The 27,655-nt window shown below is 37.1% G+C and overlaps 2 protein-coding genes and 1 long non-coding RNA gene across 11 annotated transcripts in view; 2 read left to right on the top strand and 1 right to left on the bottom strand.

Annotated features, from left to right (window-relative positions):
• ZNF654 (zinc finger protein 654) overlaps positions 1-11,052 on the top strand; it is a 97,411-nt gene extending 86,359 nt beyond the window's left edge. For 3 of the 4 annotated variants that reach the window (XM_025913503.2, XM_086675681.1, XM_086675682.1), the window contains 2 exons: positions 181-322; positions 4,798-7,492. In XM_025913503.2, the coding sequence (XP_025769288.2) occupies positions 181-322; positions 4,798-7,209 (2,554 nt within the window). In that variant the 3' untranslated portion in view covers positions 7,210-7,492. Of the gene's footprint in view, positions 1-180; positions 323-4,797; positions 7,493-7,978 lie in introns of those variants that run through there. The other variant, XM_086675680.1, reaches the window with a different exon arrangement.
• LOC147577508 (uncharacterized) overlaps positions 1-16,843 on the bottom strand; it is a 25,325-nt gene extending 8,482 nt beyond the window's left edge. For 2 of the 5 annotated variants that reach the window (XR_015240363.1, XR_015240360.1), the window contains exons 1-3: positions 16,609-16,843; positions 13,672-13,756; positions 7,093-7,175 (exon numbers count right to left, since the gene is read on the bottom strand). This is a non-coding gene — a long non-coding RNA (uncharacterized LOC147577508). Of the gene's footprint in view, positions 1-7,092; positions 7,176-13,671; positions 13,757-16,470; positions 16,577-16,608 lie in introns of those variants that run through there. The other 3 variants (XR_015240362.1, XR_015240361.1, XR_015240364.1) reach the window with 3 other exon arrangements.
• CC2H3orf38 (chromosome C2 C3orf38 homolog) lies at positions 16,844-27,655 on the top strand. Of its 2 annotated transcripts, XR_015240359.1 has the most exons (4): positions 16,844-17,107; positions 19,502-19,740; positions 21,264-22,191; positions 26,852-27,655. XR_015240359.1 is itself a non-coding variant. In XM_025913867.2 (3 exons), exons 1-3 carry the CDS (start codon positions 16,981-16,983, stop codon positions 21,942-21,944), a joined length of 1,047 nt encoding a protein of 348 aa, XP_025769652.1. In that variant the 5' UTR covers positions 16,844-16,980; the 3' UTR covers positions 21,945-27,655. The 2 variants fall into 2 exon arrangements, 1 of the variants encoding a protein (XP_025769652.1); XM_025913867.2 differs by having other exon boundaries at positions 21,264-27,655.

Genomic DNA, 27,655 nt, shown 5'->3' with positions numbered 1-27,655 from the left:
CTGATCTCTCTTTTTGTCCCATACAGGTAGCAGAAGTAGCTGGAGGTTAACATAATATCCATTTATGCCCATTTTGTATCCATCGCAGCCAGGGTACTATAGAATCAGCAAAAGATAGCTAATGCCTGTATTTGAATAAACTCTATTTTTAATATTTCTCTTTTTTTTTCTCATTTACAGGGAGTTGATTTTCATATGGAGTAAACTTCAGCTTAAGTCTAATCCTTCAAAGCAAGTTTTTGTAGATCAATGCTACCAGCTTTTAAGAACAGCAACTAATGTGAGAGTCATATTTCCTTTCATGAAAATCATTAAAGATGAGGTAAATAGGATATATTTATCCCTTAATTTTAAATGAAATGTAAATGACAGTTCACCGAAACTTGAATCTTTTATGATAAAATGTTTCTGAAGAGAAGGAGGATTCAAAGGCCACATATCATATCCTTCCCTTTCCCCAACTGCAATCTCCCAACATGGTACTAAGCATTTACATAAGTGAAAATAACTGAAAAAAGACCGAAAAACTGCCAATTTACTGTTACTTAAAATTTAATATGGGAACAACTGCTTCGATAAGAAGTAATTATCTCTTTTCTTTAAAAGTGTCACTTTTAACATTACCCTAACTCCTGTTTGTAGAATCTTAACTTATTTGCAAATGAACTTTGTATATACATAGGTCACTTTCACAGAAAAATATAGTTCATAATTTTAAGTCTGGTATTAAGGTGAAAAGGAACAATGAATTCTGAAGCATTTTTGAAATCTGACAAATTTTTAAAGTATTTATTTGAAGTAACAGTAAAATTCATTACCTGTTTTTAAAAATAGTTCTGAAGTAAGTTTTTCATGGTCACTTAAAAGTGAATACAGTTCTGTGTAAGACTCTTACATAGGCATGAAACTGGATCCTGCAAACGCTTTAACTTTTTCCCCTCAAATATTAACAGAACCTTGAATACCAAGATAGGAAAGATAAAGCTACCCTGCATTTTAGGTAGCTCCATTTGGCTGAATCTTTATGTGGGTTATTTTTAAATATATAAGGAACATCCAATAAATAATGTATTTTAATATTTCTTATAAATTTATCCATTTTTCACACTAATTATCACGTCATTCATTAGATGTATGACCATGTAGTGATTATATTCCCATGATATAAAGTTAGCAGCATTATATTCAGAGAGGTTTGTAAATTTCCGATTTTATTTTACTAACTGCATTCATAGCTTCATTATTAAACAGTGAAATGTCATTCAAATGCATTGTTGGGGCACCTGGGTGGCTCAGTCTGTTAGGCATCCAGCTTTGGCTCAGGTCATGATTTCGCTGTTCATGAATTTAAGCCCCATATCAGGTTCTGTGCTGACAGTTCAGAGCTCAGAGCCTGGAGCCTGCTTCAGATTCTGCGTCGCCCTCTCTCTCTGCCCCTCCCCCACTCGCCCTCTCTCTCTCTCTCTCTCCCTCTCTCAAAAATAAACATTAAAAAAAAATGCATTGTCAAAGTTAATCTCTACCCCCATCAAAAAGGGAAAGAAAACCAAACAAGCTATGTTTTAAAATCCTTCCAATATTTCTTTATTTTTATTTTTATTTATTTAAAAAAATTTTTTTTGAGAGAGAGAGACAGAGTGTGAACACAGGAGGGGCAGAGAGAGAGGTAGACAACAGAGTCTGAAGCAGGCTCCAGGCTCTGAGCTGTCAGCACAGAGCCCAATGCGGGCCTTGACCCACGAACTGTGAGATCATGACCTGAGCTGAAGTTGGACACTTAACTGACTGAGCCACCCAGGCACCCTCCTTCTCAATATTTAAATTGCACCAGAATCACCAGTAAAACTTTTTTTGTTAATTTTTTTTTTTAATGTTTATTTATTTTTGAGAGAGACAGAAACAGAATGTGAGTGGGTTAGGGGCAGAGAGAGAGGGAGACACAGAATCCGAAGCAGGCTCCAGGCTCTGAGCTGTCAGCACAGAGCCTGATGCGGGGCTCGAACTCACAAACCGTGAGATCATGACCTGAGCCAAAGTTGGATGCTCAACCAACTGAGCCACCCAGGCGCCCCAGTAAAACTTTTTAAAAAATAAAAATGTATCCATATATATACATAGGATTCTTATTTGCACCAAAAGTTGAGTTTTGTTATGCAAAGTTTACAATGTAGGTGATGTTCAGCCAGTTGTCATAAAGCTTTCTTATTTTCACATGTCTACTCAACATGAGAATATAAGAGGAAAAATTCAAAGATGAAATAAATATTGAAAATGTGCTTAGCTGTGTATACTCTACTAAAAACATCTTTAATGATGGGATAAATCATATACGTGCTTTAGCGCTCTGAAAAGAAGCAAAAAGAATGCCGTGTGAATTCAGAAGAATGAGACCTTACAAATGCCTTATCTGAAAAGGCTCACAGAGGAAGATGCTTTAAGCTGGGTTTTAAACGATAGAGGAGGAGAACACTAACATGTAAAGTATTTTGCAGTTTACAGAGCACTTTTGCCTCACTACATCAATTGTTTTTCCCACAAGTGTCCATTAGCATTAATATGGTAGGAGAAAAACATGAGGAAGTGTGTGGGAGATGAAACTAGTCAGAGACTGCCTGAAGTTGTAGGGCTGGTGGGTGGTGGTTGTTGGAAATACTTAAGGGACTTGCATGCCGCACTGAAAGTTGGAACTTCAGTCCATAAATGTACTGGGATTGTTGAAGGATTTCAGGTAAGGAAGTATCCTGTTGCATTTTGTGATGATTTTGAATTTTTTTTAAAGTTTTATTCTTTTTAATTTTTTTAAATGTTTATTTTTAAGAGAGTGAGTGAGCACAAACTGGGGAGGGACAAAGAAAGAGGGGGACAGAGGATCCGAAGAGGGTTCTGCGCTGACAGCAGCAAGCCTGATATGGGACTTGAACTTATGAACATGAAATCATTACCTGAGCTGAAGTTGGATACTCAACTGACTAAGCCACTCACGTGTCCTATGATCTTAAAAATTTTAGACTTGGGCAGCTGGATACATGATAATTTCATGAGTTAAGACAGAGGATGTAGATAGAACTTAGGAGAGAGAGAAGGAATTCTGTTTTGAAGCAGTGAATTTTGAATTTACTATATCTGGAAAATCTAGGTGGAAATATCTAATTGTGATAGATACGAAGAAATAAAAATTTGAGTTCAGAAAAGGATTCCAAGCTGAAATGATGGATTTACATAGGAGAAAGCTAACGTCAGTAGAATAGATCCAATCCCATTCATATTTGCAAACATTTATTTAAAGGTCAACGTATTATGCCAACTTCTATGTTAACGACAGGAGGGTATAAAAAATGAGATACTGTCCCTGTGATTTAAGAATCCAAAGTCAGGGCATAGGGGCATATACAGTTACAAAACAATATATATGTACTTTTTATAAATAAGTATAAACTATTCTCAGTGGAAAGAAGAGGGATGTTTAACTCTACTCCAGGGCTGGGGCCAGAATATGAATGGGGAGAAAAACTTTCAGAGTAAAACTGACTCTCAAAAAATGAACAGGAAATGGGTAGAAATTTACTACCTAGATAACATGGGATTATAACATGCAAAGTTAAGGTCTGCCTGTGGAAGTGTAAGTAAGTAGTCAAGCAGGTCTACAAAGCACATAAAGGACTAAGAAGACATGAGGCTGGCAAGGTAGTGTTCCTCCCTGTCATCTACATATGCAGGCAGCACATGTGCATGTGAGCACACACACATACATACATACACACACACACACACACACACACACGCACAATCTTAAAGACATATTATCATTGTATCTTTTTTCTATTCAAACAAGCATTTAGATCATTTCTGATCACTAGAGGCATCATTTATAATTTGAGTTAAGGTGGACACATAACAAATTCCCAAGTTCAGTTACCTTTGAGTCATCAGTAAAAGTTTCAAAGCTTGATAATTTTTTTTTTTTTCAACGTTTATTTATTTTTTTGGGACAGAGAGAGACAGAGCATGAACGGGGAAGGGGCAGAGAGAGAGGGAGACACAGAACCGGAAACAGGCTCCAGTCTCTGAGCCATCAGCCCAGAGCCTGACGCGGGGCTCGAACTCACGGACCGCGAGATCGTGACCTGGCTGAAGTCGGACGCTTAACCGACTGCGCCACCCAGGCGCCCCAAAGCTTGATAATTTTCAGATAACTTCCAAGTAGTTTCATTATTTTGATTTTTATTAGATTTGGAAAGACTGTAATTGCCCTGTTCATGTGGGCCCCACTTTTCCTCTTACTTGGATAAATAATATTATTTAATAAGATAAGTAATGTTTTTAGTGCAGGTTTATGAATGTCTGTAAGCAGTCTTTTTTTTTTAAATCTAGCTCTTTTTAAACATCAAAATTGATAAATGCTTTAAACATTTATTTAATTTAAGCATTATTCAATTTAACCCTTCTACCTTAGAATGTAAGATTGGTACCTAAAATAAATGGGGGGCTAGATTTGTAAGAAACCTTAATCACCATAAGGTTATGAAGCATTTTTTATCGATTAGTAGGGTTTGTCAAACTTAAAAACTAATTAAATTGGAAGCTAAAATGCTATCTCCTCCAGATTATTGTCAAGTTAAAGAAGAAAGATTTACTTCTATATTAAAGAAAAATTAAAATAAGGCTACCTGATGAGGAAAACTGCACATGTAGCATAATGTGTTTATTTAGCTCTCATTTCAGAGTTATATTTAAAAAAATAAAACAATGTAAAAATGTTTTTTACAAAGGTATTTAGTAATATTTTTCCTCTTACAGGTTGAAGAAGATGGCTTACAAATCTGTGTCGAAATATGTGGTTGTGCCCTACAACTAGATCTTCATGATGATCCCAAAACTAAATGTTTAATATATAAAACAATTGCACATTTTTTGCCAAATGATTTGGAGATCCTCAGGATTTGTGCACTCTCAATATTTTTTCTTGAGCGCTCCCTGGAAGCTTACCATACTGTTGAAGACCTTTACAAACGTCCAGATGAGGAATATAACGAAGGCACAAGTAGTGTTCAAAATCGAGTTCGTTTTGAATTACTTCCCATTTTGAAAAAGGGATTGTTTTTTGATCCTGAATTCTGGAACTTCGTAATGATTAAGAAAAACTGTGTAGCATTATTGAGTGATAAATCAGCAGTTAGATTTCTAAATGAAAGTACACTGGAAAATTCTACAGGTAATCTGAAAAAGGCAGTGGAACAGCAAGGTTTAGATGAAGGGCTTGACTCTCTTACCGATCAGAGCACTGGAGAGCCTGATCCTGATGATTTGTCTAGAGTGCAACCTAAGGGTCACATTAATACAAAGAAAAACCTTATGGCTCTTAATGTTTCCAAAGTAGATCACAATGTCCCAAGGCATCGGTGTATGTTATGTAACAAGGAATTTCTAGGCGGTCACATTGTAAGGCATGCCCAGGCTCATCAGAAAAAGGGCAGTTTTTCATGTGTGATATGTGGTAGGAAATTTAGAAACAAAGGACTTATGCAGAAGCATTTAAAGAATCATGTTAAGAAAATACAAAGACAGCAAATTGCTGCAGCTCAACAGGAAGATCAAGAAATCCCCGCTGTGGAAGAAATAAATTGTTCCGATGCTTTCATTTCATTTGAGAATGGGAATTCTGATAATAAGGATTTGGAAGCAGACACAATTACTGCTTCCAGTGATGGAAACAAAGAGGTCATCCCTGCACATGTGGCTGAATTCATTGAAATTCCCGTAAGTGTATCCGAAGATGTAATTGAGAACATGATTGAAAATGGGAATCCTGATACTTCTTTAAATAATGTCTCAGAACCTTTGCCTGTATGTGAGGATGACTATGAGGAGGAAGAGGATGAAGAAGGTGATTATGAAGAAGACGATTATGACCTGAATCAAGAAACTTCCGTACTTCATAAAATCAATGGAACTGTGTGCCATCCAAAAGAGATATATGCTACAGATCAAGAAGGGAACTTTAAGTGCCCTGCTCTTGGTTGTGTCAGGATATTTAAAAGAATCGGATTTCTAAATAAACATGCAAGGACTGTACATCCAACTGATTTAAATGTGCGGCAAACGGTAATGAAGTGGAGCAAAGGAAAATGCAAATTCTGTCAAAGGCAATTTGAAGATTCTCAACATTTTATAGATCACCTTAATAGACACAGCTACCCAAATGTGTACTTCTGTTTGCATTTTAATTGCAACGAGTCATTTAAGTTGCCATTCCAGCTTGCTCAGCACACAAAAAGTCACAGGATATTTCAAGCTCAGTGTAGTTTTCCAGAATGTCACGAGCTTTTTGAAGATCTTCCTCTGCTCTATGAACATGAAGCTCAGCACTATTTGAGTAAAACACCAGAATCCTCCGCACAACCAAGTGAAACAATTCTTTGGGATGTTCTTACAGACTCAAATCCTAATCATCAGGAAAAAGACTCATCTAGTAATGAGAAACAAACTCTCACTCTGCCAGTTTCTACTAGCAAATCAAGGAAAGATTCCATAGAACCAAAGACGTGTACAGAAAGTATGGAGAAGAAAACAGATGGTTTAGTTCAGAATGGAAATGAACATTCTGACGACACTGTTTCTGATATAAGCTTGATAGACCAAAAGATGCCTGACATAGAGCCAAATTCTGAAAGTAATTATAGTATTAGTGATTTAGTCAATGGACACAGTGGAACAGAGCAGACACCTTTAGTTTCGTCAGAGCCTGCTTTGAAAACTGATCCAAACAGAATCAGGACAGAAAATGGTTCCATTTTACCCAGTGTTGTACCACAAGAACATAATACCCTGCCAGTATCTCAGGCACCTTCCAAACCAAATCTGACGAGTGAACATACTTCATATGGCTTAATTTTAACAAAGCCGTATGTCAGACCACTGCCTCCCAGTTACCTTGATGAACGGTACCTTAGTATGCCAAAACGCAGAAAATTTCTGACTGATAGAGTAGATGCCTGTTCTGATCAAGATAACGTTTGTAAAAAATCCGTGAAAAGATTAAGATGTGGCAAATGCCTGACCACCTACTGTAATGCAGAAGCACTTGAGGCTCACCTTGCACAAAAGAAATGTCAGACACTCTTTGGATTTGATTCAGATGATGAAAGTAAGTCTTCTATCTTCTTAGTAGGTGTTATCTGTAGAAACAGAAAATGCCATAGATCTTTATGAGGTTAAGAAAGTTAACATTTGCATAGTGCAGATTATAAAGCACCACCCTATATGTTATTTCTTTCAATCCATACCACTACTATGAAGGTGATATTACTATTCCTGTTTCATAGATCAAGCAACTGAAATTCACAAGTGAGTAATTTGCATAGGTACAGCCTATGAACTTGTGGAAGCCAGAACTTGTACATGGTTTTTCATGTTCTTTGATCATACTCTTCACTGTGTGTCCAAGACATTTTCTTCATTGCAGATTTCATGTAATAAAAATTTTAGAAATGAAGTAATTATGATGGAAATGTTTTTCATCTAATGCCAGAATATAAACCAAGTGAAGCTGAGCTTCTATTTTTTTTTAAAAAAATTTTTTTTCAATGTTTATTTATTTTTGGGACAGAGAGAGACAGAGCATGAACGGGGTTGGGGCAGAGAGAGAGGGAGACACAGAATCGGAAACAGGCTCCAGGCTCTGAGCCATCAGCCCAGAGCCTGACGCGGGGCTCGAACTCCCGGACCACGAGATCGTGACCTGGCTGAAGTCGGATGCTTAACCGACTGCGCCACCCAGGCGCCCCTAAGCTGAGCTTCTATTATAAAAACAGAAGTGAAAAAGAACCAGAAAATAACTGAAAAAAATTGAGCAAAAGAAAAGCTTGCTTTTCTACTAATAACAATATTTTTCGAATGAGTAAGGGGTTAAATAGGAATCTAACTTAGAATTCCAGTTGAACTATAAAATTTGAATTAACAGACATGTTCTGTTTTACAGGTGCCTGATAAAAATGTTTCAGAATGATCTGTCGATCAAGCAGTAGTGTGAGAAAAGCACTGCAAGAAATTGCATCATCAGTTTGCTATTTTCCTGATGGCCTTAATTTTCAAGCGGTCTTGGATTTACTAAAGATAAAGACAAAGCACATTTTCTAGAATGAACTCAGAGAGGAGATGTGCTGGTTTAGACTCCAAAAGGGTTATTAAAAAACTCCCAAAGTACCAGTTATCCAGAAAACCACATTTTTTAAAAAGTTGATGACTATTAATGCAGCATGTTCAGTTTTACCTATGTGAGAAACATGTTCGGGCAACTAGTCAGAAAGGAAAACCAGCTATGGCCTTACAGAAAGGGAAAAGTTAACCGGTTATTAAAAAAAGGGGGGGGGGAAGTGGGGGTGGTTTACAATAAACAGCTTAAAGTATTCTACAAAAGAAATTTGTTTTCTTGTCATGCATAATCAGATTATGTCCTCCCCTTCTCGTCAAACACGGTTTAAAGAACTATTGGTATTTGGTTTATTATAATTTAAAAACTGATACATGAAAATAAAATTTGATTTATCACCATGCTATCCATAAAAGATTGTAACTTGTTTCCAGATGATTGATTAGACAGGATAGAGTTCAATGAATGGCATGCCAGCACTGAAAATTAAACAAAAGAAAACAAAACACTTTGCTAATAAGCTCCACTTTCCATTTTGGTAATACCAATGAGTTGTATTTAAAGGCAGCAGTGTCAAATAGAAAAAGAACCATCAGTAACTATGAGGAGAGATGGGAGGAATCTAAGACCATTAAAGGCTATCTAATTGAAGGAAAACACTGAATTGCAAATAACTCAATGTGAATAATGGTATAAGCACACTGGGATATTTCTATTTGTATATAGAGTAGTGTTAGGACATTGCTTGATGATTCATAGTAAGGTCCTTTTAGACATTAATGTGAGTTATCTAAGTACAGTCCTATAAAAATAACTGGCTGTAAAAAAAATATGTCAGCTAAATCAGGTCAAGAATTCATTGGTTTTATTCAGTTAGGAGAGTTAATTCTAAAATAAGCCATACTACTCATGCTTTCTTATTTATTAGTGATGAATTTGGTCTGAATAGTAATTTTTATATATAAAAGGAAATATGTACACAAAAATTTGCACAGCAAGAACACAGTTAAGATATATTGATGCTTTTATTTTCCTTGATGACCAGTAATTTTCCTAAGGAAGATTTTAACTTACTAGTCAATGAATTGTTCAAACACAAAATGTTTTTTAAAATACCCTCTCAGATATGTTCCACTGTACATTCTCTAAAAGAGGAAATTTAGTGATCTTTTACCTAGTAGTGTGTTAATCTATAGCAGGGATAAAATGAACAAAAATACAAAGGCAAATTCTTAAAAAATGGAGCTACTAATGTGCCATCGTCAACCAAATATTCCAGTTATTCAAACAGACACGTTTTTGTTCAAAGCAGATAATCTTGTCAGACCTTTATTATAGCTTCTTTAATGAAGTCACTAAGGAAGGGGCATTTCGTCAAGGTAGCATCCAGACTTTATCAAGTTGGGATATCCAGGCCATGAGGATTTTAAAAAATTCCCAATTTTATTATTTATTCATTCACTACTATGCAAGTGATAGTCACAAGTCCATTCCAATCAAATTTAAGTTTTTGTTTTGTTGTGTAGCCTACATTAGGCTGTGGGATTTACATTTAAATGACACATAAGTAAATGCAACTCAATCAGATTTTTAAATCCGTTAAGGTCAACTAAAAAAAAAAATGTTTTCCATATTTCCTAAAGCTAAAAATATACTTGAGTTCTATTTCAGTTCAATATAAAGTACATCATGTAATAAAAAGTCTGTTTGGACACTATTTGGACAGTGAGGTTTTTTTTTTTTTTAATATAATTTCTGCTTTGTATATTTTCCAGAAGTTTAAAATTACAATTTAGCATTTTATCACATCTTTTAACTTTCACTTTTTATAAGTTGTGACTATTGACATAAATCCATGTCTGAAAATTGTTATTTTTATTCATTATGCAGTTCATATCAAGAGGTTTTAAACATATTCCACTTGTTAATTTTATCTTTAATTTGAGGTTTTATTTCTACTTTTGTGTTGCTAAAGGAAAACTATTTCTGAAACATTGAGATCAAATTGGCCTATAAATAATTAAATCAAGGAATGTTTTATAAAAATCTATTTGGCTATGCTGTTCTAAACCTCTTTATATAATCCTCAAATAATTGCTATTGAAAGAATGTGTACATTTCATCATGTATGTCTTATAAAGCATAAACTTACATCATTTTGCTTTTGTGGGGTGCATAAACTTCCAACAGTTCTCATTGGGGATTTGGAAGAAAAGGAAGCTTTCTTATTCCTCAGTTCTTCTCTTTTACTTTTCTACTTCTTCTATTTTGAGGATGTGTTTATCTTACATGGACCAAGTTTCAATCTTTTTTTTTTAATAAAAATTTCCTTCAAAACATTAAATATTAACTTTCTGCTGTCTCAGTAAGGTCAAGAAAATAGCAAATCTGAATTTTTGCTGCTCAGATATTACAAAAAAGAGGGATCTCCGTGGACAAGGACACTGGTACTTTGGGCTCTAGCCATATCCATTTTTTTAAACCACCGATTATATGAGTAAATAACTTGTAACACTGAACTTGTGATTCTTTTCAGATCACACTTGAAGGTTCAGCTGTACTCCTTTCATGTTTGGTTTAAACTGTTGTATGGATGAAAAACCTAAAAGGGATGATAGTGTTTATCTTTTAATTTATTTGGTACTGTAAAACACCTTTTCAGAATGCCTAAATGCTGCATATGCATTTTGGAATTGTTAATATGTGAAAGATATTACAGATTCAGCAAGAAAGGAAATTTGTGCTTCCTTGTTGAACATTAAATTATTTTACTTTGCATTTTATAAGAGTACAAATTAAAACTGAGCCATTGAACTGCAATAATTCAACAATAGCGTCTCATTTCAAGAAATTTTTTGTACTGTACATAGACTTGTTCAATAAAACATTGTCCTTGTTGGTAATGAAGTGTTCAGTTTTATGTAGCACATTGCTTCAAAAGGAATTAGGCTTAAGGTATATATTCAGTAAGAAATTTCTATTAGGTCTCCTAAGAGAGTAACTTAGTTAATATTGCCATATTCAGATGATTAATTAAAAAAAATTTAAAATAGAAAAGTCTAAAAGTTTACATAAAACCTTTTTAGACATTATTTTAACTTATGTCTACATGCAGGAATTACAAGTTGATAGAATGCTGGTTCCTCAAGTTATTTCAGGTACCCTTTGCAAACTTAGTAGGTGGACAAATTATCAGAACTCTTCAAATGAAAGACAGTGGATGGATTTATCTATGTTGGTAAATCTTCAAAGATGAAGAGCCTCTGGTGGAATTCCAAACAAAAAACCAAACACTGGGAAGTCACTTTGAAATAAGATGTAAATATGATGAAAATTACTTCCTAAAAAGCATTTCAGTGGGACAATGTGTAAACCAATTAATCTGTATCTAAAAGTGAGGTCCGTGAGCGTGAGGGCTCCTACTTTTCTGGTTGACTAACAAAGCAAAACCCCCTACACTCAGCTATAACTTGCAACAAGAAAAGAATGAGAGCTGAAGTAGAAAAAGTACCTGTTTGATGCGATGAGATACCAATGCAAATGAAAGGACAGTGTCAAATACAGTGGTTTGTACATATTACAAACATGCTTGGAAAAACACTGACAAAGCTATGGAAGCACTCTAGACCTGAGATCTAGAATTCTCAGCCTATGCTTTATGATCATGATTTTAGACTACTAAATGTATTGAGGAAGTATTTAGATAAAAAATATTGGGTTTATCTAATTTTTCTTGAGACTTGAGGAATTTTGGGAAGCAGTCAAATATTACTAAGTGTGTTTCCAAGATAAACAAATGAGGTTGCCTTTCAGTGCATAATATAAATTCCATACCAATTTCAAGAGCGAACTGATAAGAGTCAGAAGTTTGGGCTACATATCAAGACGTCAAATGGAGGCAATCCAATATTACATGGAGTAAAAACTAAAAATGAGAGGGAGGTCCATGCCTTAACTTATGAGTGCTACACAAAGGAGAAGAAATGTCTTCTGTGTTACCAAATTATACTAGCTGTTTTATATGTTATCTCTAATTAAAACAACTCATAGATATGAACTCTGCATTTTAGAAACCAAACCTCAGATATATTAACTAACTTGACTGAAGCCACAGGACAGGTGGGATTGAAAAATCAGAGGTGTCCTCCTAAAACCATAATGCCGTGCAGTTTTCTCTACAAATATGGGTGGATCTAATATACCCAAAGAGAGGATTAGACTTTCCTCAGGATCAGTGACTTCAGAGACAAAGGATGAAATCTGGTAGGGGCAGGTGGCCGAGGTTTCATTTTCTTCTACTAGCAGTGATTCTTATTCTTACAGTTTGGTCCTGGGAGCACCAAAATCAGCATCATCTAAGAACTTGTTACAAATGCTAAATTTTGGTCAGTTGAGGGACCAGTCTGTCGTTTAACAAGTCCTCTGGGTGACTCTAATGATGCTAAGGTTTAAAAACCACAGATCTAAGGCATCAAGCTGCTTCATATTTCCCCAGAAGGTAAACTATTCCCCCTTAAATTCATAGAGCATTCTTAGAAACTCTTGATGTCCAGGACATTTAAAGAAGGTCCCCTATTGGGGCGCCTGGGTGGCGCAGTCGGTTAAGCGTCCGACTTCAGCCAGGTCACGATCTCGCGGTCCGTGAGTTCGAGCCCCGCGTCGGGCTCTGGGCTGGTGGCTCGGAGCCTGGAGCCTGTTTCCGATTCTGTGTCTCCCTCTCTCTCTGCCCCTCCCCCGTTCATGCTCTGTCTCTCTCTGTCCCAAAAATAAATAAAAAACGTTGGAAAAAAAAAAATTAAAAAAAAAAAAAAAAAAGAAGGTCCCCTATTAATAGGTACTTAAATAACTACAGTTGGGTGAAATAGATATTGTAATACTAAGATCTCACCCCCCCCCCCAAGCCACTCTAATCTAGAAAACCTTATTTTTTTTCTCAAAAAGTATTCAGTAAGTGAAAACTACCAGAATGTGATTTAATGGAAGCAGCTCAAAGAGATGTGGGGACCAACTGTATTCAAATTCCAGCATGATAGTTTATGGTTGTGGAGCCTTAAGCAATTAAGTGCATCCCACTGAGCTCAGACTCCCACATATGTCAAAAGAGGAGAGCTATTCTTGCAAGGTTGTAAGAATTAAGTAGGTGAAGGGCCCAGTGCTGAGCCCTTAACTGTTAACAGTTTTACTAAATTTCTCTTCAGGTCATGGTTCTTGTACTGGCTTTGGCTCTAGACAAAAATAGCCGTGCTGTTTTAGTCGTGCATTTTTCACTACTGCTCCCTTCACCTGTAATTCTTCACCCTCTTTCTGTCCCACCCCTCATTCTTTGCGTTATCTTCTTAGGCATCACCACTTTCTCCAGAAAGCCTGATCTCTCTTGGTAACTCCTTTCCCAATTAAAACCTCCTTCTCCCAGACTTCCTCCTCTCAGCAAATGGCAGCTCATTACCCAAACCAAATCTTGCAGTTATCCCGAACCCATTATCAAGTTTTCCACTCTACCTCCAGCCACCAGCATCTCTCACCTGGACTACTGTCTCCTAATTGGGCTCCCTGCCTCTACCTTTGCCTTTCTTCAGTTTGTTCTTCACACCAGTAGCCAAAAAGATCCTGTCGAAGCAAGTCAGATCATGCCATTCGTCAGTTTAAAATTCTCCAAAGCCTTTACAACTCATTCATTTATTCAACAAATATTTATTGCATACCTACTATGTGCCAGGTTCTGTAATAGGCAATAATAAAAAAATAATAAAAATCCCTGGCTCACAGAACTCACATTCTACTGGGGGGCAACATATAGTGTGTTATAAGTGCTATGGAGAAAACTTAAGTGGATGGGGAAAAGAGAAGTAAGCATGGCATTGTTGATGATGATTTTAAACAGGATGATAAAGGAAGGCTTATTTAATAAGCTGATTTTCTTATTGCTATTTTTAATTTTTATTTTATTTATTAAATTTTTTTTTAACGTTTAAATTTTATCTAAATCCAAGTTAGTTAACATATAGTGTAGTAATGATTTTAGGGTTAGTGATTGATCACTTACATAGAACACCCAGTGCTCATCCCAGCAAGTGCCCTCTTTATACCCATCACCCATTTTGCCCATCGCCCCACCAAACACCCTTCCAACAACCCTCAGCTTGTTCTCTGTATGTAAGAGTCTCTTATGGTTTGCCTCCCTCTCTGTTTTTATCTTATTTTGATAAGGCAACTTTGGAGCAGGGACCTGAGTGAAGTTAAGAGAAAGAAAGCCATTCAGGTATCTCAGGGAAAAATCTGCCAGGAAGAACAGCAAGAGCAAAGGCTCTGAGGCAAGTACCTATAAGGCAAGTTTAAGGAACAAACAGCAAGGGGACCACTGTGACTAGTGTGGAGTGAGAGATTGAGAGAATAACAGAAAATGAAGACAGAGAGGTAAAAGATAACAGCCAAAGTCCTCACAATGGCCTGCAAGGTTCTCGATCTGCAGTATCCAATACAGTATCCACTAGCCACATGTGGCTATCAAAATTCAAATAAAACTGAAAATTCAGTGCCTCGGTTGTACTAGCCACATTACAACCACTCAACAGCCACACGTGGCTGATGGGTAGTGTACTGAACAACACAGATCCAGAACATCTCATTCTGGATGTTATCTCATCACTATCTCAAAGTATTTTTGGACAGGTGGTCTCTATCAGTGGTTCTCAACTGGGGGTGGTGATTTGTCCTCCAGGGTACATTTGGCAAATTGGAGATATTTTTGGTAGCCACAGCTGAGGGGAGGAGATGCCACTGGCATCTAGTGGGTGGAGGCAAGGGACGCTGTTAAGCGTTCTACAATGCATAGAACAGCCCCCACAACAAAGAATTATCCTGCCCAAAATGGTACTAGTGCCTTGATTGAGAAACCTTGCTCTAGATCAATCTCGTCTGCAACTCTAACCTCACCACCTCCTCCTTGTATAAGCCACTCTGGCCTCTTTCCTACACACCAAGCATTCTGCTTCTTCCTTGGAACCTCTAATGTTGTTTCTTCCTACAACACTCTTCTGTGGTCCATTCAAGTTCCTCAGATCTTTCTTTCAATACTACTTAGAGAAGCCTTTCTTGACAGCCTGTATAAAATAGCAACATTCTCTCCATCCCCCTCCTTTTGATATATTTTTCTCCATAGCAGGTCCTGGCACAGAATATAGTTTCTTACATGTTTACTGTCTACTTCCTCCAGCTAGAATGTCATCTACTTGCAACACTCCCAAAACCTCCTTAAAAGAAGGGACTTTGACATTTCTCTGAATCTTCAAATAGTAGCATAGTAGGCACTCTTTAATACTTAATGAAAAAATTGGGGCGCCTGGGTGGCGCAGTCGGTTAAGCGTCCGACTTCAGCCAGGTCACGATCTCGCGGTCCGTGAGTTCGAGCCCCGCGTCAGGCTCTGGGCTGATGGCTCAGAGCCTGGAGCCTGTTTCCGATTCTGTGTCTCCCTCTCTCTCTGCCCCTCCCCCGCTCATGCTCTGTCTCTCTCTGTCCCAAAAATAAATAAACGTTGAAAAAAAAATTAAAAAAAGATACTTAATGAAAAATGAAGAATTTTTATCTGTTGAGTCAATGATACCCCAAAACACACACTAGCAAATTAGCCATGCTCTGAATGCCTACACTACATTTACAGTATATTTTACAAGTGATATATAACTGTGATATTTTTTAAAAGGTTAAATTTGCTCACGTGTATCTGAAGATATGTGTATTTCATCTACTAAGTGGCAATACTCTAATGAAATATTAACCAATCTAAAATATGCCTAAAATATGCAAGGAGATAGAGCCAAGGTGTTAAGTCTGATTCCTCATCGGGCTCGGTCTAGCAGAACATGTTTCCCTCGAGTGAATGTGAGTTGCTGCCAAACAGTAATAAACAGCTACTATATACTGAGTTCTTTCTAGGTGCCAGGCACCGCCCTTCACCCCTCCCCCCTCCCCCAACCCTTCGAGGTAGCTAACTCTACTAGGTCCGTTTCGAGATAGGAAACTGAGGGACGAAGAAGCCAAGAAGCGCGTCCGAGGTCACAGTTAGTGAATGGCGGAGTAAAACCCTGGTAACCTGACTTCCAGAATCCTCAACCTTAAAACTGCTCGCGATACAGCATCGCCTAAAACCAAGCCGGCGAGGACCGGAATGGAAGCAAGAGCCGATCGCAGATTGTTAGGAAATCAAGAGGGCTTGACATAGGATAGGTGATTTTAACTATTCACAGTATAATGCGAAACAAAAGCGAATTATTTTAACACTGTACTATGTAAGTTAAGAATACCAACTACAGGTGCACCCAACTCAGAATTGGCCGCAGAAGACGTTCAAGCGCTCCCGGGGGTCAGGCCCAGGGGCGGGCAGCAGGCTCCTCCATTGGCCGGCCCCGCGGCATCATGGGAGCTCGTCGTGCGCGGGGACCGCCACCCGCTTTCCACGCACCTGCACTTGCGCAGCCCTCCCAGCCGCTTTTTTGGAGGATGGACTCCTGAAGAGCTCAAGCTTCTCTTTCTGCAACCAGATCCCTCAGGGAAGATCCCTGTTCTCCGTGCAAACGCGGTACTTCCCTAAAGTGAGATCCGTTGAAGTCCCCTCCGTCCTGTCCAGCCCGGAACGACAAGTCGGAACACCACATTTCCTGAACTGACCTTGTTGGCAATCACTTCCGCCCAGGCGTTTGGAACACCCGAGGCCCTTTGGCTGCGAACAACAGGCAAGGCACTTCCGGTGTATGTTGCCTAGGCGCCGGCCTGCTGGGCCTGAAGGGACGACGTTGCTGGGTCGTCCCCTCCCCCCCCATTTTTGGGGGCCGAGATGTCGGGGCTCAGCTACCCAGAGATGGAGGGCTGTCGTAACCTGCTCGGCCTACTAGACCACGATGATATCATGGCCCTGTGCGACACCATCACCAACCGCCTGGTGCAGCCTGAGGACCGCCAAGGTAAGTGCTGACTTCTCCGCGAGAGCGGACGCCCCTCCCGAGGCTTCATCGAGACCCCAGGTGTCGGGAGCCTGAGAATAGAGAAGGTGCGTGACCTCGCCCCGCGATGGGGCCCGGACCGGGCTGAGGCGGAACTCTTGGGAGTCTCAGCCACCGCCGCTGCTCCGCGGCCGGGGAACCTCCGCGCACCTTCAGGTGGCACTGACCCGCCAGCTCCCTGGGGGAGGTGATGGCACTGGAAACGGCGCAGCTTCCAGGTTTTATGTGTTGGGTGTTAGGGGCATATGCTTATTTTTTTCGAAAATTGAAGTGTACGTAAATAGTCGTTTTTTTTTTTCAAAATTTCCGGGGAGCCAGGGTGTTTTCCATTTTGCGTCTCGATTCAGCTGGGGAGTGTTAGCTGGTGAGCCGAGGAGTCAGCTGCTGCTCATGTTTGTCTCTCCGAGCTTGCGGGAGGAGATCTTAAACACTTTCAGTTTCCTAGGTAAAACAGCTGCTGTAATAAAAGAGCAGATCGTTTGAATCCGTGTCTCTTTTTGGATCCAGTTTTTTTTTTTTTCTGAGATGATTTTGAGCAATAGGAATACATTATTTTCAGAGCCAAACAAACATTTCGGTAGATTTGAGCGTTATTAATATTAAGCCTGATTTGTAACTACTCCACATAAAAATGTAATCAAGAAGCTTAAGTGTTTATTTCGCTTGGTATATCATCTGGAGAGCTTTATTTTAAATTTGCTGAATTTTACTTTAAAATGTGAAAATTCCAGACTGCTATGTTAGTATGACTTCAATATCTACAAAAGGTTGTGCTTTTAAGTCGGATTTACATTTCCATTTAAAGAAATCATTCACTTGAAACTTCGAACCATGAACATTAAAAGAAGAAATTCCTAAGACTTTAGACTGCACAGTTTTAGACTTATATGTAGTTCTTCAGCATTTAAATATTTCACATGCTACTCACACCTAAACAGGGTGAGTGTGAATTTAAAATTGATAGATAAAAATGCTGGATTTAATTGATGGTGGGTCTAAAAGTAAATAAGGAAAAGAGATGTTAAATGATTTGAAAAGATACTTGTTAGAGAGGAAGAAAATAATTAGCATATGAAAAGATAACTTCTTTAAAAAGCAGTGAAATGAAAGCCAAAAACAGTGTCTTTTCAGTCTACCATTGTGGCAAAAAAATGAAACGTGTAAATGTCATAAATGGTGGTCTTGCAGAGCAACTTTTTGACAGTTATTGGAGGAGTGTAAATTAGAACTTTGGAAAACAGGTTTAACAGTATCTCCAAAAATGGAAGATTTGCTTAATTCTGGGCTCATATTCTGGACCTGAGCTTCTCAAACTACTGTGCCTGTGACTCAGTCCCTCAGGGATCTTGTGAAAATGCAGACTCTGATTCAGTAGTTTTTGGATGGCCCCAGAAATTCAGCATTTCTGACAAGCTCCCAGATGATGCTCATGATGCTTGCCCCAAGTCTTAGTTCTGCCACTTCTTGGAAGCATGATTGTTGATACCTCATATATCCTCAGCTTTCATTATTTGTAGAGTGAGGAGATTAAAAGTCATTGCATATCTAAAATACTGTAATTTTACCTATGTTAGAGATTATAAATGAATTTAGGTCCATTGGCCTTCTAAAAAAAAATTTTTTTTTCTCTGGCTCCATTTTTTTCTTAAACCATGTGACTTAAAAGAAAATGCAAAAATTTTACTATCTTATGAGAAGTGAAAGGAAGAGGTAAATAAGGTAGGGAAGTTTAAAACATAAAGACATTTTTTAAATTTATTTATTTTCAACATTTATTTATTGTTGAGAGACAGAACCAGCAGGGGAAGGGAAGAAAGAGAGGGAGACACAGAATCTGAAGCAGGCTCCAGGCTCTGAGCTGTCAGCACAGAGCCCAAGGTGGGGCTCAAACCCACGAACCACAAGATCATGACCTGAGCTGAAGTCAGATGCTTAACTGACTGAGCCACCCAGGCGCCCCAAGAAAATTATTTTTAAAACCCCAAACTTGATAACCCACTTCCTGTTTTTTTTTTTTTTTAAGTTTGTTTATTTATTTTGAGAGAGAAAGAGTGTGAGCAGAGGGGCAGGGAGAGAGGAGAGAATCCAACAGGCTCTGCGCTGTCAGCTTAGAGCCAGACATGGGGCTTGAACCCATGAACCTTGAGATCATGACCTGAGCTGAAACCCAAGAGTTAGATGCTTAACTGACTGACCCAGGCGCCCCCCACTTCTTGGTTTTGTTAAAATAACCATCTCATGCCAAAGCAATGCCATGACAAGAATTTATAAATATTATTTGATAGGGTTTCTGCTGACCTTGGATCGATTTACATGACTTAGGGTTTTCTACTAATTTTTATTATTTCCTTCCAGATGCCATTCGTGCAATATTAGTGTACAGTCAAAGTGTAGAAGAGCTTTTGAGGCGTAAGAAAGTCCACCGGGAAGTCATATTTAAGTACTTGGCAACACAGGGGGTTATTATACCTCCAGCTACTGAAAAACACAATCTTATTCAGCATGCAAAGGATTACTGGAAAAGGCAGTTACAGCCAAAATTGAAGGAAACACCAGAGCCAGTTAAGACAGAGGACATGAGACTCTTTCAACAGGTAAAATAGATCTTACAGTTATACCCTAAGTCACAGTTCTGTCTAAACTCTGTAGATAATCCTAGATCACTGGGAACATGGCTAATACTATTTTGTTTTTTATAATTTTAGCTTTACTCCATATCCTTTGCATCCTAGAGGAAGATAAGTAAAGCACCTAAAGAAAGGAAATATTTTTGACATTTAGTAATATACATAAAAGATTGTATTGATTTAGGAGGGAAAAATGCTTTTATCACTTTATCAAATGAAGACTATTGGCTTTGTAAAGAGAGTGGATAAACCGCAGTTCCCGTTTAATTTTAATTTAGCTTCTGATTCTCTAATGTTTTTGTTCACTTTAAAAGAATGCTATTATAGCCCTTTCTCATTTTGAAGACTTTCTTTGATATTAAATTGATACTAGATTGTAAATTCCATGAGAAAAACTTAAATATTTTTTAAATTTGATTTTTTTTTTTCTTTTTTAGCTAGGAAAAATCCTCTTGTAATAATTTCCTTCAGCTCACATTGGCTGTTTCTTTGTATCTCCACTGTATGTTTTAGATACTGTGTGAATATTTAAATGCTGATTGTATGAATGCTAGGTAATTTATAAAGTTTAAACTACAAACTTTGAATCAGTGAAGTTTTACAGTGAGAGGTATTTGCTTTCATATTAGGAAAGAATCTAAGCTTTTTTAATGTGCTTAGAAAGGATGCCAACTCTGAAATCATACGGATGTGACTTAAAAATAGGGTGTGCCATACGCTAGGTGTGAACTTCAGCAAGTAACCTGACCTTTCTGAGCCCTGTTTACTTTATCTATAAAGCCCACATATGATAGTTTCTATGTCACAAGGTTCATGAAGATAGAAGGAAATAGAATATAAGTGCCAAGCACAGAGCCTAATATATTCAGTCAAAGATGCTCTGTCAATACAAGATCTCTTACCATCAAAATGAGTTACTATACTCTGGAACACAGATGAATAAAATCTAGCCTCTCAGGTATGTTTTTTGCAATAACATTTTCTTTGAAAAAAAGAGAAATAACAATATAAAATTAATCCCAATCCTAAAAAGTAATGTATTTCAATCATATTAGATTTGTCTGTTTAAAGATAGTGAAAATGCTCATTTATTATCTACGATATTGTAGTAGTTTAAATGCAACAGCGTATGCATTTAAAGCATACAGTTTGAAGGTTTTGACAGACATTTGTGAAACCGCTGCCACATATAAGAGAAAATGCTTACATAAATCATTATTGACTGTTCATGCTGATATTTTGAGAGGCTTTATTAACCTTAATTTCTTAGCTGAATTTTCATATGTTTAAGCTGGGAAATTGTAAAATGATTTTTCCCCTTTTTGGAAAAACACTTGACTTTTTGCATGATGGTTTCAGTGGGTTCACCTGTAGTTCGTTTAGCTTCTGCTGTACTCCGTATACTCAAACTTACCTCTAAAATGGGCCAGATAGAAAAAAATACGAGAACTAACCTTTGTTTTATTTTATACTTTATTTATCTTAATCAGCCGGAAAAAGAAGATAAGAAAGCTGAAAAAGTTGATTTTCGTCGATTAGGAGAAGAATTCTGTCACTGGTTCTTTGAACTTCTTAATTCTCAGAATCCTTTCCTGGGACCGCCTCAAGATGAATGGGGGCCACAGCACTTCTGGCACGATGTCAAGCTTAGGTTTTATTACAACACCTCTGAACAAAATGTGATAGACTACTGTGGAGCAGAAATTGTAAGCCTTCGTCTGCTGTCACTAGTGAAAGAAGAGTATCTTTTTCTCAGTCCCAATCTAGATGCCAGTGGACTGAAATGTGCTTCTTCTCCCCATGGTCTAGTTATGGTTGGAGTTGCTGGGACTGTCCACCGAGGGAACACTTGTTTGGGCATTTTTGAACAAATATTTGGACTCATACGCTGCCCTTTTGTGGAAAATACTTGGAAAATCAAATTTATCAACCTGAGAATTATTGGAGAGGGTTCTCTTACTCCTGGAACATTAATGAAACCAGCTATTACATTCGAACCTGGTGATCTAGAGAGCTTTTATAACGTAATTACTTCATGTGGTACCAACGAAATACAAGTTGATGTAAGGCAGGCATTGGATAGTGGAACTGGAGACCAAGCTTTATGCAGTGGAGATGAGGCATTGTTGAACAAAAGAGAACTGAGTTTACCCAACCCTCTAAAGCATTGAGCACTGTATGTCAGTCTACAAAATACAGAAACTCTTCCAAATATCACATCAGTAATGTTTAAGTGGTTTCAGATGGGAGGATTGACATATTTTAGTTGAAATATCTTTCTTGACTACAGACTAATATATTATGTGAATACTTGCCTCTTTCTACCTGAGTTGCAGCCAATGTTCTGAAAGCTTAATGCAGTTCATCAAATAAATCCCACTTTAGATGGTATAACTAACGGTGTGCCTTAGAAACCAGGTAATACTTTCATTTTACTTAGTATTCTAATATCTGTACTTTTCATATGAGAGAGATTTAATGTAAACTCAAAAGTTATCATTTTAGGAAACTTGAATAACATTCTCACGAAAAAGTCCAATAATTTAGCAGGTAGATAAAAAATTATTTTCCCTTTTTAAAATTTGAGGAACATTTTTCAAAAGTTACCTATAGTAGTCCAAGCTGATCAAAGCCTTCAGCTAACAGTTTTATACAGCATTTATTGTAGTACCGTATAGAGGAAACATACTGTTGAAATTTTTAAAGAGGTGTGCCCAGTTCCTTTACTGTCTTCCTCTTGCTTGATCTTGGAAGAGGTGACAAAAACATAAAACAGAAAACACACATACATAAATTTATAATGTGGGATATCTATTATATACATATATATACTCCCACATCATAAATTAAAATTATTAGGGTTTTTCACCCCCAAATTGTTAATACAAGGTTTGAATTACAAGATTAAGTTGCCAGATTAATTACTTAGTTGCTTTAGGGCTTAAATTCTTCATCACCTGGCAACTATTTGCTGATCTTGGATTTAGTTAGTAATTTTAATTTACAAAATTTCCATATGGAAAAAATTGAGCTGGGCATTTTTGTGATGATGTGCTGTACATGGTAAATTTTTACCTTTAACTCTTCTGATGATCACCTAGGGTAATAAGAAATTTTGGAAGCAAGAGGAACAAACTCATCTTTTTTTTTTTTTTTTTTTTTTTAATGCCATGCCTTTATGAGGAGTATAAATTGATACGTCTTAAAATAAGAACTTAATAAAGGAGGCAAATCCCTGGTCTGCTCTAAGAATAGTGTATTGTTTAAAGACAGGTTATGGTTTTCTCCTTTAAGTATAGAGTATCATTATAACATGTACTCAATAAATTTCCTAAGTAAAGGATAAAATTAAAAAATATTCCCATCTGTTTTCTTTGTGGCGTAATGTCGAGTACTGCAGAAATACTACTATAGATGCTCAGGATGGGCCGAAGTTGCCTCTAGCTACCTTCAGTATTTACTTTTTTGAATTCGTGTAATGCTCAAGTAAGGTTGCAGTGTCTGTATGTTCTTTTTTTTTTTTTTTTTTTCCTGTATGTTCTTTTAATCAGTCTTGGAAATTTGAAATCTTCCTGACAGACTCTCTCACTTGAGGATTGGAATTATGATTTATTTTCTGTGAATCCCCACAGCTGGGCAACACAGTAGGACCTAATGTTTAACTGAATGGGTAAAGGAATGAGCAAGCCAAGCTTACATACTGTGTAGAAGACTTTTCTGCATCTAGATTTTGTCTTTGGTTCTTATCACTGGTGGTGTTTTGATCATTTCATCTGTTTGAATTTCATACATGGATACACTGAAACTTTGAGGATCCAAGCTAATTCAGATTTGGGGGAAATTTTAACCTTTTAAAATTTACTCAATTTAAAAGCCCAGGGGTCAGAATGGGATAAACTGAAAGGCCCTAACCATTATAGGTGAAGTGTATACTCTTCTGTTCAAAGAAAGAAGACCTGGAGATTCTTGAAATTTATTCATGAAGTTTAAAGTTTGGTCAGGTCTTGGAGAAAGTCCCAAAGCACAGTGCAGATTGAACTCTACTTTTGCTACCATCCATTTGTTTTGTTTATGTTAGGGAATGGCAGAGACCCCAGCTTTTGGTCTTTTTTGCTTCATTTCACCCTCAGCTGGAGTGTGAAAGTTGTTGGAGTGAAGAAGTAAAGAATACAACACTCTACACATATTTCATAGTAATTGAATAGTCAAGCCAGGGGGGCCGCTGGGCTTTATTTACTGTAGACTGATTTGCCATAGCCTAATAATAGGGCATACGTCAAGTACCTGTTCTTGTTACTATAGCTTAAAGTAATTTACATTGGGATTTTTTATTAGTATCTAGAATGCCAAAAAAAAAAAAAATTACATGAGTCTTATTAACTAAAATGCCAAATAATAGAAGCCATCTCTATTTTATGAAATTAACTTGCAAATGGCCAACATAAGAAATGTTCCTATATTTTCGGAAAAGTAGTATTCTTATGCTAAAGAAAGGCTAGTTACCCAGTGCCTGTAAGAAATTGTAATAGCACCAGAAAAAGATTTAAAGAATAGTGGGTTGGGGGCGCCTGCGTGGCTCAGTTAAGCATCTGACTTTGGCTTAGGTCATGATATCACAATTCATAGGTTTGAGCCCCACGTAGGGCTCTGTGCCTGCTCTGTGCCTCAGGGCCTGCTTCAGATTCTGTGTCTCCCTCTTTCTCTGCCCCTCTCTGCTTGCTCTTGCTCTGTCTCTCTCAAAGAAACATTTAAAAGTTTTTAAAGAAATGGTTTAATTAAAAACATAATCAGCAATATTGTGTTTTAACAAAACGGCTCTTATGGCTAGATGATAAAAGTGAATGAAAACTATACTTTAGCGTTTTTATTAGCATCTGTATTCACAAATTTTCTTCACTAGTTCTTAATTTGGGCTGTGGCTAGTGGCCATCAAGTTTTGAAAAATGAGAACTGTATGTTCTTTCTCCCCAGAAAAAGATGTGTTTGCATATATATCACAATTTTTGCATTATTTCAGTGAGTTTTTGGGTTTCCCCAAAGCACATCTGTGAATCCTATAGGGATCCTTATAACTTCGAGTTGAAATCCTGCTAATAATAGTTGTATTCTCTCAGGTTATTCTTGGATACTAAAATTATTTTTAGAAAATTTTGTGCCCTTTGCCAGAGTCCCTAAGCTGGAGGACTAAATCTTCTTTTTGAATGAAAGGATAATTTGTAGATTTTGTTTTTCAAAAAATGTCAGATATTAAGACAAAACCCACTGAATTACTGTCAATTGAAACAAAAATATTCAGAATTCGTTTTATTTTGGCAAGATAAATTTAATGAACATCAGAGAAACTGTGAGAGAAAAATGTGAAAAGTATTAAAAAAAATTCTCTAGATCTTTACAAAAAGTTGTCCTAAGATGTTTATTTAGTAATGATTGTATACTGCCAATTTTGATGAAGGATTTCAAAAATAGGATCATTTCCTCCAAAGGGCTTGTATATGTGGTCTCACCTTACACCATTCCCTCTCGCCTCCCCTCACCCCACCCTATTTATAATCTTCGTATATACTCACTTTGAATGCAGATAGCACAACAGCAAGTGCTGGGAAATAAGACTTTCTGCATTTGGGTTCTCTTCAAGTTTATTTGGCATATATTTATGGAGCATCTACAATTTATAAATCCCTGAATCAAGCAGAAGATAAAATAATAATAGATTACTTATTTAAACTTTGCATGTTAAATTTCAGTTTCTTGGTTTAAATATCGTTTTTTTCCCCATTTTTTAAGTTTATTTATTTTGAGACAGAGCATGTGAACAGGGGAGGGGCAGAGAGAGAGGGAGAGAATCCCAAGCAGGCTCTGTGCTGCCAGTGCAGAGCCTGACATGGGGCTCAAATTCACAAACGGTGAGATCATGACCTAAACTGAAACCAAGAGTTGGACGCTTAACCCATTGAGCCACCCATGTGCCCCTCTGGGTTTAAATATCTTAAGGTGAGAACTACTTGAGGCCCTTTTCAGAAGGGTGTGGTTATATCCTTTTGTATGGTTCAGGAAAAAACACTTAGCTTAAATTTTAGCCCTGTGGCCCTAGCTATATCATATTGATTATTATCAACACAGAATATAGGATATTTTGACAGACCACTTAGGGTTGGAAGAAAAATATTTAAAATGCACTGAATCTTTTTAGCTTTATTTTTTTCTAGTTTGAACCTTTCCAGTAGTCCTTCAGTAAAACAATATTAAAATGGAGTATTAGGGGCGCCTGGGTGGCTCAGTCTGTTGAGTGTCTGACTCTTGATCTCAGCTCACATCATCATCTCACAGTTCATGAAATCAAGCCCCGTGTCAGGCTCTCCGCTGATGGCGTGGAGCTTGTTTGGGATTCTCTCTCTCCCTCTCTGCCCCTATCCCACTCGCTTTCAAAAGTAAAGTTAATAAAATGAAGTATTATATTTACTGTGAGATATAATGTACCCCCCAAACACTAAACCATAAACTCCAGAGTCATGTTAGTCATGGAATGATCTATTTCAGCTGCTGCTGTAGAATTTCTTTACATAGATATTGACTTAATAATTTATTTCTTTGCTTTAATATTTTTTACATATTTATAACATTAAAATTTCCTTAAAGTGCAGCTTTTGCCCTCTCTTCCATGCTCTGATTTTCAGTAGTGTTGCATTACCTCCAAAATAAAGTCCAGATTTTATAATTTGGTTCTTATCACCATCTACGTTTGTTTTCACTCATTTTTCATGGATTGGTCCAGCCAACAGATGCTATTAAGTAGTCTTAGTATTTGTCCTGTATTTACTTAGCCCTTTGCTTTTATTGGCAAGTAGACAGTACTTAGAGTAGTTTGATGTAGGATTTTTCAACTGCACGAAGGCATGAAATTAAAATGTATTCAGTAAAAATGATACTTTTTTTTTTTAAATTTTATTTAATCTCTTCATCCCATGTGGGGCTTGAACTCACAACCCAAAGATCAAGAGTCGCATGCTCCTTTGATTGAGCCAGCCAAGCACCCCGGTAGAAACCGTACTTTGAAGTTTGAATTTTGTTCTTCTCACAGGCTGGAGATATGGGGGACAATAGGTGCTGGGTGGCGGCAGGGAACTGCACTTCCAGTTAGCCATGCAATCACAAGGGTAAGCAACCAATATACTTCAAATCATTCTGTATCCATATGGTCATTGTTTTTTATGTTCATAGAGTATCCAATAAATTACATGAGATATTCAACACCTTATCATAAAATAGGCTTTGTGTTAGATGATTTTGCTCTACTGTAGGCTAATATAAGCATTCTGAGCCCATTTAAGTTAGGCTAGGCAAAGATAAGATGTTTAGTAGTTCCTAACCTATTAAATACATTTGAACTTAATGGTATATTCAACTTATATTATGTTTCTTGGGCCATAACCTCATCGTAAGTCGAGGTAGGTCTGTATACAAAATACTTGGGAGTTTAATTTTTTTGTTGTTGCAGTCTGATAATATAGAATTAAAAGGGCTATGATTGGAATAATTTAAAAATTGGAAGTTTCTTAAGCATTTTTTCTCTTTAGGTGTTTTGTATACATTATCTAGAATAATTTTTCTCTAGCATTTTGCATGATTGCTTAATTTTTATCTTTGAGGATTTGTCTTAAATGTTTTCTTCTAAGTGGGCCCTATTGTTAATATTTATCAGAGCACCTTGTTTATTTCAGTCTTAGCACTTTAAATATTAGTTTACTAACTTGTTAATCTCCCCAGCTGGGTTTTAAACTGAGAGCAGGGACTGTAGCTGTTTGACTTTAATTTTATTTCTATTGCTTTGCACAGAGATGGGGTATTCAATTGATATTTATTAAAGATATAAAGGAAAAAGTGA

This window comes from Puma concolor, chromosome C2 (assembly GCF_028749965.1).
Source record: "Puma concolor isolate L17-30 chromosome C2, mPumCon1.1.hap2, whole genome shotgun sequence".
Lineage (NCBI taxonomy): Eukaryota > Metazoa > Chordata > Mammalia > Carnivora > Felidae > Puma > Puma concolor.
The sequence above is the reverse complement of the archived record's forward strand: the minus strand, read 5'-3'. Positions and strand labels throughout refer to the sequence as shown.